This window comes from Mirounga angustirostris, unplaced genomic scaffold (assembly GCF_029215605.1).
Source record: "Mirounga angustirostris isolate CCGP_5_RB_7025 unplaced genomic scaffold, mMirAng1.0.hap1 SCAF_6, whole genome shotgun sequence".
Classification (NCBI taxonomy): Eukaryota; Metazoa; Chordata; class Mammalia; order Carnivora; family Phocidae; genus Mirounga; species Mirounga angustirostris.
In genome coordinates this window covers 138,223,746-138,243,687 of record NW_026991714.1, presented here as the reverse complement: position 1 = coordinate 138,243,687, position 19,942 = coordinate 138,223,746, and the positions used below count along the sequence as shown (strand labels likewise).

At 42.8% G+C, this 19,942-nt stretch overlaps 1 protein-coding gene across 7 annotated transcripts in view; it reads left to right on the top strand.

Moving 5' to 3' along the window:
• The first annotated feature begins 4,698 nt into the window (after positions 1-4,698).
• Positions 4,699-19,942, top strand: part of NRAP (nebulin related anchoring protein) — a 71,619-nt gene continuing 56,375 nt past the window's right edge. For 3 of the 7 annotated variants that reach the window (XM_045878867.3, XM_054508395.2, XM_045878863.3), the window contains exons 1-10: positions 4,699-4,944; positions 5,279-5,373; positions 6,074-6,161; positions 11,001-11,105; positions 13,548-13,652; positions 14,753-14,860; positions 15,577-15,681; positions 16,447-16,554; positions 16,780-16,878; positions 19,786-19,893. In XM_045878867.3, the coding sequence (XP_045734823.1) occupies positions 4,873-4,944; positions 5,279-5,373; positions 6,074-6,161; positions 11,001-11,105; positions 13,548-13,652; positions 14,753-14,860; positions 15,577-15,681; positions 16,447-16,554; positions 16,780-16,878; positions 19,786-19,893 (993 nt within the window). In that variant the 5' untranslated portion in view covers positions 4,699-4,872. The remainder of the gene's footprint in view (positions 4,945-5,278; positions 5,374-6,073; positions 6,162-11,000; positions 11,106-13,547; positions 13,653-14,752; positions 14,861-15,576; positions 15,682-16,446; positions 16,555-16,779; positions 16,879-19,785; positions 19,894-19,942) is intronic. The other 4 variants (XM_045878864.3, XM_045878865.3, XM_045878866.3 and 1 more) reach the window with 4 other exon arrangements.

The following is a 19,942-nucleotide window of genomic DNA, read 5'->3' as shown; positions in this document are numbered from 1 at the left end:
CCCAGGTAAGGGTCAGGGCATAATTATAATTTATTAGCTTCAGCAAAAATCTTGAATTCCTGAATATTTTAAACAGTTACACTATTTCCAATGTGGCCATGCAGTAGGTTAAAAGTTTGTGTCCACTGCCCCCCCCCCTTAATATGTTGAAACTTAATGCTCAATGTGATGGCATTAGGAGTTGAGGCTTTTAGGAAATGCTTAAATCATGAGGGCAGGGCCCTGGTGAGTGGGATTAGTGCCCTTATTTTTTAAAAAAGTCTGGACAGAGCTTTCTAGTTCCTTCCACGCTATGAGGACATAGGCAGAAGTTGCTGTTTTCATCCCAAAGGAGGACTCTTACCAGAATCTCCTTATGCGGGCACCCTAATCTTGGACTTCTAGCCTCTAGAATGGTGAGAAATAAGTTCCTGGTGTTTATAAGCTACATGGTCCCTAGTATTTTGTTAGAGCAGCCCACACAGGCTAAGACCGGCTGCGTTGCTCTTTATCTAGCATTCGTGTTTCTGAAATGTCAGTGGTAAATAAGTGCAGTAGACACTAAGATAATTTGCTTTTTAAAGGAATTCCATTGTGAATCATTTAAGAAATGAAAACTCCCTATCAGTAAAGAAAATTAGGTACTGATTTATAAATTTAAGTTTTTGCAGATTACTCGTGAAATACAGTGAAACACAATGTTAGATTTTGGAAGGGGCCTTAACAGCTAATCCCTCTGCTCATTTTATAGATAAAGAATCTGAGGCTCAAAGAAGTGGCCCATATCATAACTTGCTAGTGACAGAACCAGGATCAGGTTGCCTTAAAAAAAAGGAATTTTCCTTCCTGTCCTTTCCTGGAGAATCAGGCTCTTAGGCTTCTGCAGTGCCCAGCTACTGCTATGCACGGTAACCAGCAAAACCCAGCAACACTGGCACTCCTTCAGATGGTTTTATAGCAGAATTCTTCCACTGAGGTACTCCTATGAATAGCTCTCTCTAGCACCCAGAGGGTGGACTTCCAGAAAGTTCTAGAGGACAGATTTCTAGCAAGTTCCACCAGCATGGCACCACAGTGACTTCTCTGCCATCTAGTGAGCCACAGACATACTCTCTCCAACAAGGTTTGGATCTCAGCCCTGGGGTGGGGAGAGGTGGGGGCTCTGTATCTCAGCTCTAGGTAGGGGTAGCGGCATGTTATGTTATATTATGTTATGTGTTGTTAGAGGCCGCCCACTGTGGTAATTAGCTCAGAATAATACATTTGACTTCACTGGCTCACTCAAACCCTCACTCCTGCCTTGTGGAAGCACTCCCCAAATAAACTATGTGCATCCAAATCCTCACCTCAAGCTCTGCTTTTGGGAGAACATAAACTAAGGTAGACACACACCTTCAGCATGGGAGGAACAGCTCCAGTCTAAGCAAAGTGACAGTTACAGAGCAAAGGGTAGGGAGTTTTCTCCTCCGTCTGAATTTGTCATCTCTGCAATTTCAAAGCCATTTCACATCCGCGGCCCTGGAGGGCACTGGAAATGACTCAGAGCTAGGAAGAATTACCTCATATTCTGGATGACAGAACCAAGGTACCAAAGGATCTTGACCGGCTGAAGCAACGGGGCCACCATCAACAGGAGGAAATGGAAGAGATAAGTCAGTGCTATCTTTAAGTTCAAAAAGAAAATCAATTACCCCACACACTGAACATGATAGCCATTAATGTGAAACAAAATGTGGGGTTTTTCACTGATCACAATCTCTCTCTGAGTCAAGACTTAAAAAAAAAGCCGAAGAAACGTGGGGCAGTGTTGGCAGAAGCATCCAAATCAAGGACCAAGACTCTCCACCGTCTGGCTCTGGCTCGTGACAACCAAGCCCAAGTCCTGGACGCTCTGCTGATTGGACAGCCTATCAGACACGTCTCAGGAGCCACTTTCGGTCCATGCAGCCTCGCCTGTCTCAGGACCTCTGCCTGCTTGGGCCGGCCCAGGCTCAGCAGGGGCAGCAGGCTCTGTGTGGGCTTGCCATCTTCATGGGGGGCATGACCAACAGTGCCTTTGGCCTTCTGTTGCCCTTGCCTTTCCCCCTGTTGCTGTTGAGGCATAAGATGTTGTGGGACGCCATGGGCATACCCACAGCATAGATGTGTAGGGGAGTTAACACCCAATGGGGCCAGCCTTTCACCAAAGGGAGACAGGACCACAGATCCATTCTTCCCCCTTCCTTCCTGTAGCAGATGTTCCCGAGTAGCAGCTGTTTATACAGCCTCTTGGAAGATGGAGATCAAGCAGTCCAATGCACCCGCCAAATAAAATTAAGTTTTTGCAGGTTACTCATGAAATGAACCTTCATATCGACTGTCACCCCTCCATTTCCTGCCTCCTCACTTCTGCTCTCTGGGTGTACAATGCTCAATAAAGTCCTTGAACATAAGCCTTTGCCTCATGTTCTGTTTTCTGGGGAACCCAGGCTAAGACACATGGTGTGAACCAATCCCGAAGGCCATAGGAGTGTTATGTGCTCCGCGGCTAAGGCTTGGATGGCCTGAGGTAGTCACCGTGGCAAGGGGGAGGGCTCTACCGGATGTGAGCGGGGTGGGATGGACAAAGGAGAGACAGCCCACGGTGCCTGCCAGGCAGACGGGGGCTGTGTGGATCTTACCTGAGTTCCTTACAGTGTCCATTTCCAGTTCGCTAGGGTGATTTCTCCGCATGACTGCTGACACCTAATACATGCCTTTTACAAGCAGAAGTGATGGTACAAGTCAAATTCAGCCTCTTAATTCTGGTCATTCCTGTTTTCAGGAGGGTGAGCGAGAAGCGACTGCAGCTGTCCAGGGTAATCACACCTTAGACAGAGAAGTGTTAATGTGGCTTTTACCTTAAATGAAATCTGACTAATTCTGCATCCCTCTGGATTGGGGCAGAGGCCTCTCTCAGTGGTTATGGAGCTTACAGCCCGCTTCCCAGGTCAAGCTGGAGAAGCCTGGTACAGAGCAGAATGTTCTGGGAACGCTTTGAGTCTTTGTTCTTTGTTGTTCCCATTTATTCAAGCTGCCCTGCACCACCTTCCGGCATGGGAATCTTCCGGAGCCCGGAGTCCCTGCCTAGGGTCCCCTTCCTGCTGAGAGAGCAGCCTTGGGCCCCACTCTCTATCCATGGGAACCTAAGACTGCAGCCCCTCCTTAGTGTCATGTGAATGCTACTTTGTACTTTTCTTCACTTGCTTTGCAGCCTTTCCCCCCGCCTGTCACCCCAGCTAACACAACGCAAAAGTACTGCTGACTTCTCTCCACCTGGGGACCCCCAGCCATGATCTCAGACCATTTAGACCCAGGGTCACTAAGTGGTGGCCTGCCCAAGCCCTGGACTCTGCTGCCCCTGGCCTTGTGTTATTTCCAGTGTTTTACAAAACAGGGACTTTGATGTATAAATGCAAGTATTTGGCTTCTCTGGAGAAGTCACAGTATTTGGCAGGACTGGGTACTGATTCCCTCACGACAAGTTGGCTGGGACTTAGGAGTGTTTGTTGCATCAGATGGGGTATGTGCCTGCTCGCTTGGGAAGGTCCCTAATATGACCTATGACTTCACTTCTGGCCTCTGTAGGCATTTTGGTGAGAGTCTTAAATTTGTTTCATTGATTCAGTAAGTACTTATTGAGCATCTTTTCTGTGTCAGGCCTTGTTCTAGGCAGTAGAGCTAGAAATGACAAGGACCAGGAATTCTGTTTTGATGGAATTTATATTTTGATGGAGGAGACAGATAATTTTAAAAAGCAGATTCTAATATTCAAGATGTCAGGTGATGGTTAACTGCTATTAAGAACATAAAGCTGGGTAAGTGTCATAGGAAGTAGTGAGCTGAGGGATGGGAACAGGTGAGGTGCTATCTTTTGTAAGCTGTTTCTAGAAGGTCTGTTTTAAGGTGACATGTAGTGGACACTGAAGTGAATGGAGGGGCTACACAAAGCCAGGAAGAGAGGGTTTGTCAGACCTTGGAACAGTCCAGGATAACATAGGGGTCAAAACACTGAGAGTTCTAGTGTGTTCTTCGTTTTGCAATCTAGTAGAAGCTAAACACAAATAAATATCTTAATCAGTTTTCAGCCTCACTGTTACAAACATTTTTAAAATTGTTTTTTTAAGATTTATTTATTTGAGATAAATTTGAGGGGAGGGACAGAGGGAGAGAATCTTCAGGCAGACTCCCTCATGAGTGCGGAGCCCAACACAGAGCTCGATCTCAGGATCCTGAGATCACGACCTGAGCTGAAACCAAGAATTGGATGCTCAACCAACTGAGCCACCCAGGCCCCCCATGTTGTAAACATTTTTTATAGATAAAGCCAAAATTTCAAGTACAGTGTTTACCCTTCCCATGGATTGAATCAATCCCGTTTTATTTCTTATATTTTTGGGAGCTGGCCTTTCTGCTTTAGTCATAGGCCCCATAGAGTGAGCTTTTCTAAATTGGATTGTTGGATAAGTGTATGGCCTATCTCTTTGTATTCTTTTCTTGGGTTATGATCACAGTTCGTGTTAAACTACTACATGCTGCCTAGTCATACACGAGGATTCGGTCACCCACATAAACATGATGCTGTTGTGAGTTCATTTTTCTATTTAGAGAAGCATGTCAGCTAGAAATACCTCCACCTAATTTCCCAGGCGCATGCGTGCTGAGTGAGTCGCTAAAATAGTCCCTTGAGTAAGTGGCAGCTTTAAAAACCATCCAGCTGCTGACTTCAAACTAGAAGGTCAGCAAAGGAAAGTGGAAGTTGGATTTTGAATGATCAAGGTGCCCACGGGGCTTTAACTTGCACAGCTAGCCTTGGACTTTTCCTTGGATTTCTTGCCTGTTGCCTAGCTTTGTCTTCTCTCTTCGGACATCAAGATGAATGTGCAGGCTTGCTCTAGGTGTGGGTATGGAGTTTATCCTGCCGAGAAGATCAGCTGTCTAGATCAGGTCAGTGGACATTTCTTGGCCTTTGGAAATAATAACCAATATGGGAGATTTGTCTTCTTACATATGGATGTGTAGGGTTTTTTGAACAATCAAAAGAAGATGTATTTCTCGTCTTTCTTCAGTTCTACCCATTTCTATCTCTGTCTTCTATGTTGCCTTGAAAAAAAAAGGTTATTCATTCATTTAACATATTGTAGTCGTGTGTGTTTGTGTGTGTGTGTGTGTGTATTACCATTTTATCTCTAAGGATCCATTTTTACCTGGAAATGTATAAGAATCCTGAGTCTGGAAGAAAAGGTAATTTTGCTACATCTTTTTCTTATATGATTTCTAGATCTGGCATAAAGCATGTTTTCACTGTGAAGTTTGCAAGATGATGCTATCGGTTAATAACTTCGTGAGTCACCAGAAAAAGCCGTATTGTCACGCGTAAGTGTTTGGTGCCCCGCCCCACCACCTCTTGGGTTTTATTTATCTTTTAACAAGTAGCCAACCAGAGCTTCCAATCACACAGCCCAGCGTTAAATCCAAGAAATATCTTCCCCCAATTTTTCATTTACATATAATCATTGACGAGCCCTCTGGCAGGATTTTATGCAAAGGACAGAAAATTGAAATTTTCAAATTTCTTCTAAGTAAAAAGTCAAATCAACCCGCTATAACCCCATATCAAATCATTAAATACTTTTCAGAGCAGTGTAATTGCCACAGATATGCCTATAAAGCCTTAATATTTTTCTTTTAAATAATTCCAGAATCCTTTTCTAATTCTTCAGAAAGTTTTTAAGTGACCATTTCCAGTTAAATTTGGTCTTTAAATTGTATCTATTGAATTTATTTGATTTCCTTTATTTTTTGTTTAAGACATTGCCTGGAAAATTGTAAACTTAATTATTAAGTTTTTTTTTTTGAGTTTTGAGTTTTTATATTTTATTGAAAACTAATCATAAATTGCATTTAAGAAAACTAAAAAATATTCCATTGAATGAACTGCCATCTTTTTTTTAACATGCAATTATTAAGTTTTATATTTATCAATTTAAAAAAATGACTATACCTTTAGGGATAGTCACTCAATCATCTTGGGTAAAGTACATTTCTAATTTTGGTTTATATCTATTTTTTCTAGCCATAACCCCAAGAACAACACTTTCACAAGTGTCTATCATACTCCATTAAATCTTAATGTGAGGAAGTCTCCAGAAGCCATCCATGGGGTAAGAGACTTAATTTTGAATTTCAAAATAACCTTTAAAGAAAATTTCTTAACTCAGGTTCTTAAGTGTCTGTGTCAACATGGAACCCGCTCATGTTCTTCATTTATAAGTACAAAGTGCTTTTAAGTAACAAATATTGCTGTTTGTCCCACCACAATGGAAGGGCCAGTACCCAAGATAATCTAGCTTGAATATTTGATGTCTTTGTAATCTCTGTCTGCCGCCTCTGTTCACATTGATAGTCCCTGTATACACTAGGTGTTTAATAACCTAAAACAAAGTTTATATAGCTGGAAAACATTACAAGAGCCTTTCCTTACTTTCTCCCATGATTATTTTGGCATAGAAAACTAAAAACCTCTAGTACTACACTCTTAAAATCTCTCTGAATTCAAGAGTTTTTACGATTACTAGCAGCCTTTCTTTCCCCTTGGGGTAGGGGGTAGGTCAAAAATATTTTGATTCGGAAGTGATGTTTGGATAGACAAGGGAGCCTTGTTGATAAACCAACTTCTTTTGAAAAACCAACAATTGGATCCTGTCAAATAGCTTGGATGCCTGCATTTATTAAAATGATGATTCATTTAACTTCTTTCCCCCCTGCCCCATGGAAGTTGCTCTGTGGGATAGAGCTAGCAACTTTCTAAAATTAGAAAATTGCATAGGAGGTGGAAGGCTGTCAGTGATCTGCCCTCCTCATGTCACCTCACCTCAGACTGCCTCTCCTGCCTGCCTAGGCCGCCAGTCTCCTCAGGAAAACGTGTGTTAGATTGAGCTTACCCCCACGTCTCCTGCCAAGGAGCTTATTTTGCTAAGAGCCCTGCACTAATTATGAGCTTATTATTTTTTTAACATGCTTATGTAACATTTACTGTACAATCATTTAATTCACTTAATACACATTACTTCCAATAGGGTAAGTACTGTTATTCTCTCATTCTGCTGGTGAGGAGCCTGAGATGCAGAGCTGCTCATACATCACTGATTTCGAAGGATTCACAAGCCTTAAGAATTCACAAACAATCCTAGATTACTGAGAGCATTTGTTATTTTTTTTAATTTTTATTATGTTATGTTAATCACCATACATTATATCGTTAGTTTTTGATGTAGTGTTCCATGATTCATTGTTTGCATATAACACCCAGTGCTCCATGCAGAGCGTGCCCTCTTTAATACCCATCACCAGGCTAACCCATCCTTCCGCTGCCCTCCCCTCTAGAACCCTCAGTTTGTTTTTCAGAGTCCATCGTCTCTCATGGTTCATCTCCCCCTCTGATTTCCCCCCCTTCATTCTTCCCCTCCTGCTATCTTCTTCTTCTTCTTCTTCTTCTTTTTTTTTTTAACATATAATGTATTATTTTCTTCAGAGGTACAGGTCTGTGATTCAACAGTCTTGCACACTTCACAGCGCTCACCATAGCACATGCCCTCCCCAGTGTCTATCACCCAGCCACCCCATCCCTCCCACCCCCCACCACTCCAGCAACCCTCAGTTTGTTTCCTGAGATTAAGAATTCCTCATATCAGTGAGGTCATATGATACATGTCTTTCTCTGATTAACTTATTTCGCTCAGCATAACACCCTCCAGTTCCATCCACGTCGTTGCAAATGGCAAGATTTCATTCTTTTTGATGGCTGCATAATATTCCATTGTGTGTGTGTGTGTGTGTGTGTGTGTGTGTGTATATATATCTCACATCTTCTTTATCCATTCATCTGTCGATGGACATCTTGGCTCTTTCCACAGTTTGGCTATTGTGGACATTGAGAGCGTTTGTTCTTTTAGGATCTTGTTTTCGTCCCTTGATGTCTCAGGGCAGCTACACAAAATTGCGATAAATACTGAATGAAGCTCTTACTTAAACAGAGTGCCAAACATTCTGCTGGGCTCTTTCTTTGTCTTCTCTCATTTTTTTCTTCACAAGAATCCTCTGTAATGTTACCATCTTACAGTTGAGGAGGCTGAGGCTCAGAGAGGTTAAGTAACCTGCCCGGTTTTACCCAGCTACTTGAGTGGGTACAGATCCAGATCTATCTGACTCTAGAACCCATATCCTAAACTGCTCCACTGGCCTACTTCTATGCACATACTGCAAACTGTCCAGAAGGAAAAAAGCACTTGTTTATGTTTACAAACATCCAGATGTTTCTACCGTTGTATAGCCAGGGTTTGACAGATTCAACGCCAGGAGAAGTACTTACAGCATCTGAGTGCTGTTTGGACATACTACATTCTCTACAACAGGATCCCTAATATCCTTATTACTTTTCCACACTACGCTAGCTTTTAACAAGCATGTCCCTACCTTCCAATCATACAACAGGTCACACAATGTTACCTTTCTTTGAGGTGGTAGTGGATTCATTTTCTTTTCACTGTGTGTGACAGGCCCGATCTGGAGTGAGAATTTTCCTGGTTCTGGTTCTAGCCACAGAGAGTGATGTGAACTTTCCGGGACGCCTGTGTGTGTGCATTTGTTTGCTTCTGTGCGAATATGTGTGCATGTGTGTAAATATGCGTGCGTGCATATGGGGAGTGTATGTATGTGTGGGTGTCCGTGTGAATAAGCGTGCATGGGCACACACACGTGTGTACATAGTGTGTGGGTATACATATGTGTGCATGCATGCACGTGTGTGTATGTATATGCGTGTGTGGTGTGTGGGTGTGTATGTGTGTACGTCTCTGTGTATATTTGTGTGTACATGGTGTGTGTGTGTATACATGTATACTTGTGTATGCATGTGTGCGTGTGTGTGTGTATGTGGGTGTTATGCCAAACAATTGGCTGTTGAGGTCACTTTCTCCTCCTTGCCCACCAGGAAAAATTTCAAATGGACAGCTGTGCCCCTTCTAGGCCTGGGTCTTATAGGCACCTGAGGAAGGGGGATGGATGACTTTCTTGCCTAACTCTTGCATCTCTGAGTTTGCCAATTGAATAAAAACAAATTCGTTGCACATGTGTTAAAAGAAAGAACAAGAGGGATGCTTCACTGATGGTGATGAAGGAGAAAAGGAAAGAGTTTGAATTGGCATTCGAAGCAGGCTGACATTTTTGTGTTTCCTAAATGTCACCCTTTTAAAACTAAATAAATAAATGTCTAAGACAAAATTTCCTGTTTGGTAGGCGTGCGTGGAATTTTTAGGAGAATAAAACATCTAGGTTCTCTTTTATTCAGAGAGGGGACTTTAGCTCTTAATGCTTTTTCCTTACCCCACTTGAGACGCTTAGTGGCTTTTGTTTCCTCTTCCTACTTCCTCAGAATAATCCGGAATCTCATGAAAAGTGTCTGGAGAGGCAGGTACACCCCAGTGAAGGGTTTGTCCTGTGGGTGGAGGACAGCAAATAAAGCTTTCTATCTATTTTGATCCTGCGATTCTGATTCCTTAAGGCAATGGCTCTCGAGAAGGGCAATTTTACTCCTCAGGGGACATTTGATGTCTGGGGACTTTTTAGAATGTCACAACTGGCAGGGAGGGGTACTGTTGGCGTCTGATGGGTAAGGAGCAACTATGCTGCTAAACATCATGCAGTGTCCCAGCCAGGGCCCGGGAAAAAGAGTTAACCGGCCCCCAATGTCCGTAGTGCTGCTGACCAGAAACGTTGCCCTCAGTCTACGTCATGTTTGCGGTAGTTTCTCAAAATCCAGGGGAAGAAGCAGGTAAAGCACTCTCAATTTATATATTTAAAAATACACATATTGCAGCTGCACCGAGCAGTAGTCAGCCTAGAAATTCGATGAGAGGAAGTGCCTTCCATGTGGAAATAGAATTCCTGGATTCTAAGCCTGGCTCTGATTACCTGTTGAATGACTTTAGTAAGGCCACTTCTTTGCTTTCAGTTTCTTTGTTCATCTGTAAAATTCATGATTTCAACTTCTGCTTGTTAAATTGCAGGTTTCTGGCCCCATTTTAGACCTCATCCGTTATGAAATCTGGATTGGGACCTAAGACCTTTTGATTTTTTCTTTTATGGCGGGTCCTACTTAGGTTGTCTTTAAGAACTCTTTGCCCAGCCCAAGACTCCGAAGATACCATTGCTTTGTCAGTTTTGCCCAAATTGATCTACACGTTCAATGTAATTCCAGCCGAAATCCTGGTGTTCTTCATAGAAATTGACCCACAGATTCTAAAATTGATGTGAACCGCACAAAGATTCTAGAATAGCCAAGAAACTCTGAAGAACAAACTTGAAGGGCTTTGGTTACGAGATTTTGAGATTCACTATAAAAGTAGTAGTCATTAACATAGCATAGTATTGCATAAGAATAGACAGGCCAGTAGAATGCAATCCAAGGTCCAGAAATAGAGCCGCTCTTATGTGGTCCCTCGAATTATGACAGATGTACCATTGCAATCCACTATAGCAAGGATGATCTTTCAGGAAAGCAGTGCTGAAGTTATTGGATATTTGCATGGAAAAAAATGAACCTGGACCCCTACCTCATACCCATACACAAAAAAACTAACTCAAGGTATATTACAGGTCAAGATATTAACGGTAAAATTATAAAGCATAGGAGAATGCGTACATGAATTTGGGGGGACAACATGTTAACAACATGTTACAACATGTTAACAGGTGATTGTGGCACAGACTAAAGTTAAGAACCACTACTCTGATATCTAGCGTTTTCTGAGGTTACTCCAACCTGAATACTGGGTGTCGTGTGATGAGGTCATTGAGACCTTCAGTCTTTTGTCAGTGTGTCTTGTGCACTTACGAAGCTTTGCCATTGAGATTTAGAACAGTCCCTCCAACTTAACTATATGTTGTTTATTTTCTTTCTCTTCTCTGATGGAAACATTACTGACAATGTCTCCATGGTGCAGACTGATGACCAAGATGAGGGCGGACAGTTTAAGTCGGTTTTTCACTGGGACATGAAATCCAGGGATGGGACAGATGCACCTGACGGGCAGGCCCTGATGAACGAGGTGAGAGGAGAGGTGTGAATGGGTTTGGGAAAAAGGGAAAAGACCGACACACTCTTCAAATGAGACGCATTATGAGTATTACTTCTAAAGAAATTGATTAGGCTTTCGTTCACCCAGTTTGTGATTCCAGCTGTCCACAGAACACATCTCCCAGAGTGTCATGGGGTCATCTCCACCGTATCTGCTTCCAGTCCAAACTCACTAGTCAGTTTGTCCCTTCCAACTACTGTGTTTCTGTCCCTGGGAACAACCACCCAGGCTGGAGACCACGGCTGCCCTTCCTGCCTCTGATCCTTCCCTCAGGTCTGCCCCTTGTCCTGCATTTCACTCTCCCTGCTCTGATCCACATCATCTCCTGCCTGAACTTTGCCAGGACCTTCCGAAATGGCCTTCTCTCTTCTGGCTTTGCCTCTGTCCAGTCTGTCCAGTGACGTTGGTCACACACAGCTTCCTGGATGGCCCTAACCTACTCTTCCTACCACCTGAGAATTTATGCTCACTAGTGAGAGTCTCCTCGTTTCAAAATTCCTCAGCCATTTACTTTTCATTATACACATAATACTTGCGTTTTCCTCATTGTAAAAAAAGCCAAGTACAGAGGAACTCCTTGTGCACCATCTCTACTCAGTCCCTCTACAGAGGTACCTGTCATTATCAGTCTTGTGGGTATTCTTTCAGACTTTACTCATTTATAAATATAGATCTATGTCATTTATTTCTTAGTACTTCCATTTGGATATGACCACTGCCACATACTGAGGGGCCTTTGATGAATTAGTTAACCATTCTTTTCTTTGGCTTTCTCATCTGTAAACTGAACTTCTGACAATTCCTGATTCATAGAACTATTGGAAGATTAAAAGAGTATACAAATGTAAAGACCTTAGAACAATGGTAGGCACAGTAAATATTAGCCATTATTTTCACTGAACATTACATATGTGTGTTTCTATCGGGATGTGTAATTTTTTCCATGAAACAGCATGCCTTATTTTGCAGCTTATATTTTTCAATCAACAAATATCTTGGAGATATTTCTGTGTCAACCTCCTTTTAAGCTATTGAGGGATGGGTGTATCATGAATGCAACTATTAAGAATGGATGTATCATGATCTTCTATTGATGGGCAGGGTTCTTTCCAATTTTTTTTTTCCTGTTACAAAGTTGCAGTGGACACCCTTGTGTGTGACCTCTTCTGGACACAGTGAGGGTTTCTCTAGAATAGGTAATGAAAAATGAGGTTGCTAGGTGATGAAAGGGTGCATACCTTTTTAATTTCCATGGCCATTGTCAAATTGCGCTCTAATATGGCTGTGCATTTGATACTCTTACGGGCAGAGTTATTCCTCCACACTCTCATCAATACTTGGTATTTCCAGATAAAAGTTTTTGGCAATTTCTATCTTGTTGTTTTAAGTTAAATTTCCCTGATTGTTAGTATCATTGAGCATATTTTCATATGTGAATTATCTGTCTTTCTAGATCTCCAAAGCATGGTTCTACCCAACCTGTCCAATTTGCCCCACCTCCAGCCCACTTGGCTCCCCATCTCTTCCCCTCAATTCTAGTCACACCCATCTCCTCATGGTCTTTCACACAAAGCCCATCATTGCCTTCATGCTTTAATTCATGGTAGTCCCCACTCCTGGAATTTATTCAACAAATACTTATTGAGTCAGTTATGTGCCAGGCACTGTTCCAGGCTGTTAGAATACATCAGTGAACAAAACTGATGAAAATCCTTGCCTTAACGAAACTGACCTTCTAGAATGGATGTCCTTCTTTCTCCTTTTGCCCCTGTTAACTGACCTCAGCCTTGGAGGTCCAGCTTAGGTTCCATCTTCCTATCCATAATGGGGCCCATCATATACAGATTGCTTCTTAAAACCTTGCGTCTATCCTCAATACAGTACACTTACGCACACAAACATTTTCTAATCATTACTTGTTTCCTATGTTGGTTTCAGCTCCCTATAGAGGCCACAGATATCTTAAATAAGAGACTGTATTCCCTTTTTTTTGGCTTTTCTTTTCGCAGTGTTAATTGCTTATCCCAATATTAGGCACATGACAAGTAGTAGGTTTTTGCAGCATGTCTGAATCATGCTGGTTAATCTCACATCGCCCGTCCATAATGACTCCCCACTGCTCAGTCTAGGTACAGTGATGAGCAAAGAAATGCTAAGTTACATTTGAAACCCTTCTAGAATATAAGTGAATCTCAGAAAGTTCAACTTTTTAGGATATTAGATTATTTTCTAGGTGAAAAAATTGAACATTGTTGTTAGGTGAGACCCACCATATGCCAACAGGAGTTTATAGTTTTTAGAGAATTTCTCTTATGTTGACAGTGTATGTGAGCATTGCTAAGAGCGTGGGGTAGGTCTTACCAACCAAATGTGTGGGGTATGTGTTTATGCATTTGTGTGTTTCCTTTATAGAGAGCCTATTGGACTGGATATGGGGAAGGGAATGCTTGGTGCCCAGGAGCTCTGCCAGACCCTGAAATCGTAAGGATGGTTGAGGCCCGAAAGTCTCTTGGTGAGGTAAGGGCCTCAGAACTTATTCTAGCAATTAGTTTGAATGTTTCTTTAGCTTAAGATTGTGGTAGACAGACTACTGGCCCCTTCCCCAAAGATTACCATGTCCCAATCCCCAGAAAGGTGTAACTGTTACATTACCTGGCCAAGGGGACTTTGCTGATATGATTAAGCTAAGGATCTGGAGATAGGAACATTACCCAGGATTGTTAGTGTGGATGAAGGTAATCACAAGGGTCCTTATAAGGAGGGAGGCAAGAAGGTCAGAGTCAGAGACAAGGTGACGTAATTACAGAAGCAGAGGTCAAAGCCATTGGGAACCATACACGAAGGGATGCAAGTGGCCTCTAGAAAAGATAAAGAAATGGAGTCTCCTCTAGAGCCTCCAGAAGAGACTAGCCCTGATGGCCCATTTTAGACTTCTGCCCCCCCCCCCCCAGCACTGTAAGAGAGATTTTAGTAGATTTTCATGTAGAAAAGGCAGTTTTAGCCCAGATTGTGGAAATTCTTAATGATTTACACACAGTACCTTCTGGTCCTCTCCACACACTCAGGGCATTTACCCTTTGAAGAAACTACTTTGGAAACTATCGTCAGTCTTTAGTGACTTAGCCTTTAGCAGATGGAAAGAAAACAGAGACACAAATGCTAGGAACCATGTCTCATTAGGAAGACTAATCATCAGAGGTACTCAGAAAGTAAGAAGGGAAACCTAACATTTTACTCTCAATGCTGTAGAACTAATTCTAGTGGACAAGTTACAGAAAAATCTCCTGCACATTAACTGCTGCATTATCATACAAGCCTTTGAGTCGAAGGGGTTGTGCTCTCTTTGGGTCCCTTGGGTTGGGCCAGGTTCCACATAATTCGACATAAGCACTGAACGGGAGTCCCTTTGACCTGAGAAATAGGATTTCTTCGGTGTCGAAGATGTTACTCAAATCACCAGTGGAATAACATTTTCAAATTTACTCCAGGTGATTGAAATGGTTTCCAACTACCTTATAAATCCAGTTGCATTGGTTCTGATGATGCTCACAATTACAGTTTTCTTCATTCTTATCTGATATCATATTGGTTCTTGTGCTGATGTTGATTCTGTCCAGCAGGAGTATACAGAAGACTATGAGCAACAGAGGGGCAAAGGGAGCTTTCCAGCCATGATCACGCCTGCTTATCAAAGAGCCAAGAAAGCCAACCAGCTGGCCAGCCAAGTGAGCGTCCCAGGGCTTATTCACCATAGATTATGCTAATTTTGGTCACTAATGAGACTCTGGGATTCAGATAAAAACCAGTAAGAGAGTGCTTATGGACAGTAGGTGTCATTAGTGTGGTATTATGGAGAAAACTGTGCTCTTATGTTTTCCCTACCTGTTATCTTTTGTGCCTTGACTGGGCCACATCGATCAAATGGAGAGACCAGTTAGCTCATCCAAAGACTGGACCAAATAATTTCTCGAGGTCACTTTAGCATTTTAGACACTGATTGTTATTAAGTGGATGGCATGGCCTCCTGAGGAATAGCAAAGCTTGTTGGCTAAGAGAGCTCAGATTTTTGGAGCCTGAATGCAAGGATTGGAATCCTGGCTCTCACTTACTAGCTGTGTGACCATGAGCAAATGACTAAGCTTCTCTATTCCTCAGCAGCTCATTTGTAAAATGGGGAAAATAATAGTCCTGCCTCATGCAATTGTTATAGAGATGAAGTGAGTTAATATTTGTTAATGGTTAACCGTGCCTGGCATTCTCTTGGGCTTAACATAGTAGGAATGATGCTTTTTAAAGAGGAGCTTAGGAAAACAGCCCTAAAGACTTGGCCATAAGCTTTTGTTGAGTCTAGCACGATGGTATAGCTTCAGGACAGCTGCAAAGAAGGGTCCTCACAAAGGCTGGTGGGTATGACCTTGACTCCATGCCATCTCTTCATCAGGTGGAATACAAGAGAGGGCATGATGAGCGCGTGTCCAGGTTCACCACGGTGGCAGACACCCCTGAGCTGCTACGGGCCAAGGCAGGAGGACAGCTTCAAAGTGATGTAAGAAATGATGGAGGCCTAGAGGCCTTCAAGATTCTCCTTTCCTTCCTTCCTTGGAGGCGGAGGGAGGAAGAATGGAGGAGGCCTCTTGGTCCCGTGTGGGAGCCAGGGAGAACTTTCTAAGGTCAAGGATGGTCAAGTCAGATAAGTCAGCCAGCACAGACCTTGTGAAAACTCTTCCTTGGGGAGAAAACTTAGTATCAGTCACAAGTCAGATGTATGTGATTAATCTGAAAAAATTCAGTCCTTGTCACTGCAAATTATAGAATATAACTTCTAAGGAATTTCTACCATTTGCCTTTTCACAGCCCCCTTGTTTCCTAGCATAATAAGACCAAGAACTTAGTCTTTTTCTGAGCGGGAAGTGTAAGCTCAAATCCAGGTTCAGCTTAATGAGTGGCTTCCACTTGCCTTGGGTTGAGAAGCCTCTTTTGTCTCCTAGACTTGACTGGTGGCCCCTTGAGGGCAAAAGCCTTCTTCCTCTGCCCAGCCCCACCACCTGGCCCACAGCACGTGCTTCATAAGTATGTGTTGAATTCTGCATTGAGTGTCTCCATGTACCAGGCACTGTGCTGGGTGTGGGGAAATAAAATGGTAAAGGAGATGCATGTGGTCCATCAAGCCATAAACCAGTGATGGTGCCATAGGGGCTGTGTCAGGGGGACCTGAGGGGGTCATGCAAACCCTCAGCAGGACTTCTCATCAGATGGCCTCATACATTGTGGGATTGTGGCATGATACTTATTTTCTTTTTTCATCTTCCAGGTCAGATACACAGAGGACTATGAACAGCAGAGAGGAAAAGGCAGTTTTCCTGCTATGATCACACCCGCATATCAGATAGCCAAGAGAGCCAATGAGCTGGCCAGTGCTGTGAGTGTCCATGACAGTGTATTAGTGGTAGGGGAGGAAGCAGGAAGTTACCTGGGCCTGGCGAGTACAACTGCCTGTCTCCTTTTGCATGCACTGTGGTCCAGGGAGTAGCTTTCCCTGGACCCAAGCAGAAACAGAATATTCTGCAAGACATTTGTTTTTACTCTTCTGGCTTCTGTGCATAGGAGGTGAAATTCCCGAGGTTTGTCCTTACCCTTCATTTAGGTGAAGTACCATCAACAATATCAAAGGGAAATGAAAGGAATGGCTGGTCCAGCTGCTGGGGCTGCAGACACAAGGGAATGCATGGACCAGTATGGCCAGGTAGGTGATGAAACCACTCCTGGGAGCCTGCCCTTTCTGTTGGTCTTTAGCCTGCTGGCCTGTCACCTGTCGATGGCCCTTGAGTCAGGGGTTGGGCTGTGGTTTATCTTGCCCTATTTACGAAAGGTGGATTTTCCAAGTCAGAAAGCAATGACAAACAATTACATTGGGCTCAACTTGATCTGCATGGGAAAACAGTTTCTAAGCACTTTTCCTTTTCTTTTTTTAAAAATAAAGAACCTCTGTCAAGATGGTGGATTTGCCAAGAGTAAAGCATTCTCACCTATTCATTGAAGAATGGTCCCAAGGCCTAAGACTGGCTAATTTTATCTCATCACTGTATAAGCATGAAAGGGATCCAAATGCACGTCTGGAAACATATTGGGCACTTCACTAAGTAGCAGGGCTCATTTCTTAGAAACTACATATCTTATCTAGGTTGCTAGATGAAGCAATTTGCCAGAGAATGCAAATCTTCTCCCCAGTTTCACTTCTCACGTGAACTACCTAGTGACAGAGGGGAAAAAGGTTGAGATGATAATTAGAAGCTAATTTTTATTTGTACATCCCTCCATATTTTCTGGTACTAAACAGGTGTAGGAGAGAAAGGGAACATCATCTTTTCACAGTTGTAAGTAAAGAATATTGGAAGGCTAAGTGTGTGTACTCGAAGAGTACATGCAGGGAGTTTAGCTGATTTTTTTAAACTAATTGGAAAGTTATTTGAATTTTTTGTCAGTGGGTAGATTCTACAACATACATGATTTATTCAACATACATAATTTATAAAAGGAAACAACTTGTTTCTTTTCTGTAGAAGAGTATCTAGGGAGACACTTACGTTAAGACTTGGGATCTGTGTGGAGATGGGGTGTGACCCCTTTGCAAATGTCCGTCTGAGCAAAAGTGTTCAGTCTTAAATGAAAAAGTCCATTTTATTAAATTCTATAAGTTAGGGCGCCTGGGTGGCTCAGTCGGTTAAGCGAATGCCTTCGGCTCAGGTCATGATCCTGGAGTCCCGGGATCGAGTCCCGCATCGGGCTCCCTGCTCGGCGGGGAGCCTGCTTCTCCCTCTGACCCTCCCCCCTCTCATGTGCTCTCTCTCTCTCATTCTCTCTGTCTCAAATAAATAAATAAAAATCTTTAAAAAAAATTCTATAAGTTACTTAAATGGCATCAGTGCTTTAACCTCAATGAAATTATGTTTTTATGAGTTTCATGTTTTAAATCTATGGTATAGAAGGCTCAAGACAACTTTTAAAAATCAGTTTTAAAAATTGGTTTCTATATTTGGCAGAAAATATTTTGTTCTAAATGTGGCCAACGCTTTCTGCCAGTACATGAGCGTGTCTAGACATATCTATACACATCGATGAGATGTAACCTCACAGTGTTGTAGTTGGTTCTCGCTTATTAGGACATCTTGGCTGAAGTTTCTGGTCATGCTAATAACAAATCTAAGAATCAAAGAGGGTGCTGTTTGATAGGGCCTCCAACAACTGTCAAGAGGATCAGCCTCGTGTGGCATTTCCTTGTGTGATTTAGCGGGACCCACCAGGCATGAGTAGGAGGGAGTGAGAAAGAAGCAGACAGTCAGATAAACTATAAATACCCGTAGTGCCTAAAATGCCAAACAATTCATCCTTCCTTTTCATGAATAACTATTTTTTTAGGTCAATGGGCTATATCATGTAATCTACTTATTGTTTGTAGCCAGTCAAATCCCCAGGAGGATTGAGTGTCTCACTAAAAGATTTATATACCTAACATAGATACGTATAAGCAGAGAAGTGAAAATAAAGCTATAAGCCAACCCCCACCCATAGAGCAGAAGGAGCAAAAGGGGATTACTAAAGAATTTGGGAGCCTTCATTATTATTATTTTTTTAGCTTAACTTTTTTTTACTTGTTGCGTTTGGCCCAGAACATTTTGGCAGCCAAACATACAGGAGCACTCAGGCTAAACAATTGTCACTATTGGATAAAGGAAAAGCCTGGACTTTCTAATTTGACCCAACTGTTTTATTTTTTAAAATGTGTGTGCCAGACTCCGACCCTGGTGCAGGAGTGGGGCAGGTCCTTGCCTTGGAGGAGGCCGGAGGGAGATGGAGTCATGAGGTTGAGGGGGCCCATAAGGCTGTTTCAGATGGGTGGGAACACAGATGAGGAAGTAGCTGATGCTGCCTGGGGCAGGACTGGGAATGAGGGAGTTTTCCAGAGAGAAGGTAGTGTGGGACGGGGTCTTGAAGTATATCCCACTGCCAGGAAAGCTTTATGCTACTGATATGAGAGAGAAGATTTTCTTTTGTGTGAGTGGGTGGGTGATGTGGGGAAGAGGAAGGAAGAAACAGGCTCAGATTATAATACTCTGACATACACATTTAGTCCCATTTAGAGCCTCTTAGGGCAATTTGAAATTTCCCCCCAAATCCAAAAAAAATCAAATAGTTATAAAATGCTCTTCTTCTTGGCAAATAACATACATCACTGGAAAAACGGTATCTGGGATGTTAATGGTTTCTCTGCATAGATCTGCCAATGGGCCCAAGAAAGGCGGCATTTGAGATTACTAGAAGGCAGAGGGACCTCCCTGGTGTCAGATATGAAATGAGTACTCCATAATCCATGGGTCTGGGAGACTTGTAGAATGTCTGGATTTATCTAGTGCAAATGTTGATGATGATAGTTACCATTTATTTAGTGCTGACTCTGTGCCAGGCACCAGTGAGTAGACCTGACTTCAGAGTCCACCATCTTAGCCACCACAAGGTTCTGCTCCTAAGGCGATCCCTGGAATGTCCAGTGTGGATGGGCCTCTATAGGAACAGGCTCTAGGAGAGATCATTTCCAACTCCCCACCCATTCAGGGAGGGGAGCATCCTTGATGGAAATTTTCTATTTGCCCAGCAGGGTTACTTGGAGGAATATCAGGAGCACAGAGGAAAAGGCAGCTTCCCCGCCATGATCACCCCGGCTTATCAGAATGCTAAGAAAGCCAATGAACTCGCTAGTGATGTAAGTACCACTTGGGGACAACCCGCAGAGCCACCAAAGCAGAGGAGAA